The following is a 623-nucleotide window of genomic DNA, read 5'->3' as shown; positions in this document are numbered from 1 at the left end:
TATCGCTGTACAATTGCACCTACCGAACCTGTGATGTTTTGTGGGGTTCTCTCTTCCCTTTAACCCCACACCCCAGGAATTCATATCACACCGCACCCACTTATGGTTAGAATAGCCCAGCTCTCTGCTGATCTCACCATTTCCTCACTCCAGCTTCCAGGGGTCTCAAGGAATGTCATCTCTAAGTCCAAGAAGGCACTTGAGGAAGAGGGACAGGGGTGGACATAAAGCACTCTGGAAACAGAAAAAAAAATGTTTACATACCAGTCAGGGCAGTTGAAATCCCTCTGAGATTTAAGGATGTGCAAGATGGCCACCCCAGGACCCCAGCTGCCTGGACTGGACTCGTTCTCTGACATGGCAGGTGCTGAGGAGTAAGGAAAATGTTGGATAAGCAGCTTCCTCTCAGACTCAGGGAACTCCCAGGCCCTCAAGGGTGTCTGAACTTGAGGCAGAAGAGGCTCCAGCCTCCAGAGCTCACACCTGCACTCTCCATGCAGCCCCACGGCCTCCTTTCTCTGACGTCACAGGTGGAGACTTTCCCACAGTATGGGAAGCATCCAGGCCTGAACCTACTGGAAAACTTGAACCCCATTTCTTCTAGGGAGTCAGGGGGTACAATT

General features: G+C 51.4%; 1 protein-coding gene across 1 annotated transcript in view; it reads right to left on the bottom strand.

Moving 5' to 3' along the window:
• The window catches only part of LOC105979883 (zinc finger protein 420-like), a 20,661-nt gene extending 20,503 nt beyond the window's left edge, over positions 1-158 (bottom strand). Inside the window, exon 1 of the mRNA XM_045300035.1 lies at positions 138-158. Coding sequence (XP_045155970.1) covers positions 138-140 — 3 coding nt within the window. The 5' untranslated portion in view covers positions 141-158. The remainder of the gene's footprint in view (positions 1-137) is intronic.
• Positions 159-623: the final 465 nt, after the last annotated feature.

Source organism: Echinops telfairi, unplaced genomic scaffold (assembly GCF_000313985.2).
Source record: "Echinops telfairi isolate 266 unplaced genomic scaffold, ASM31398v2 ScPeMD7_7459;HRSCAF=8497, whole genome shotgun sequence".
Classification (NCBI taxonomy): domain Eukaryota; kingdom Metazoa; phylum Chordata; class Mammalia; order Afrosoricida; family Tenrecidae; genus Echinops; species Echinops telfairi.
This window is presented reverse-complemented; position numbering and strand designations above follow the sequence as displayed.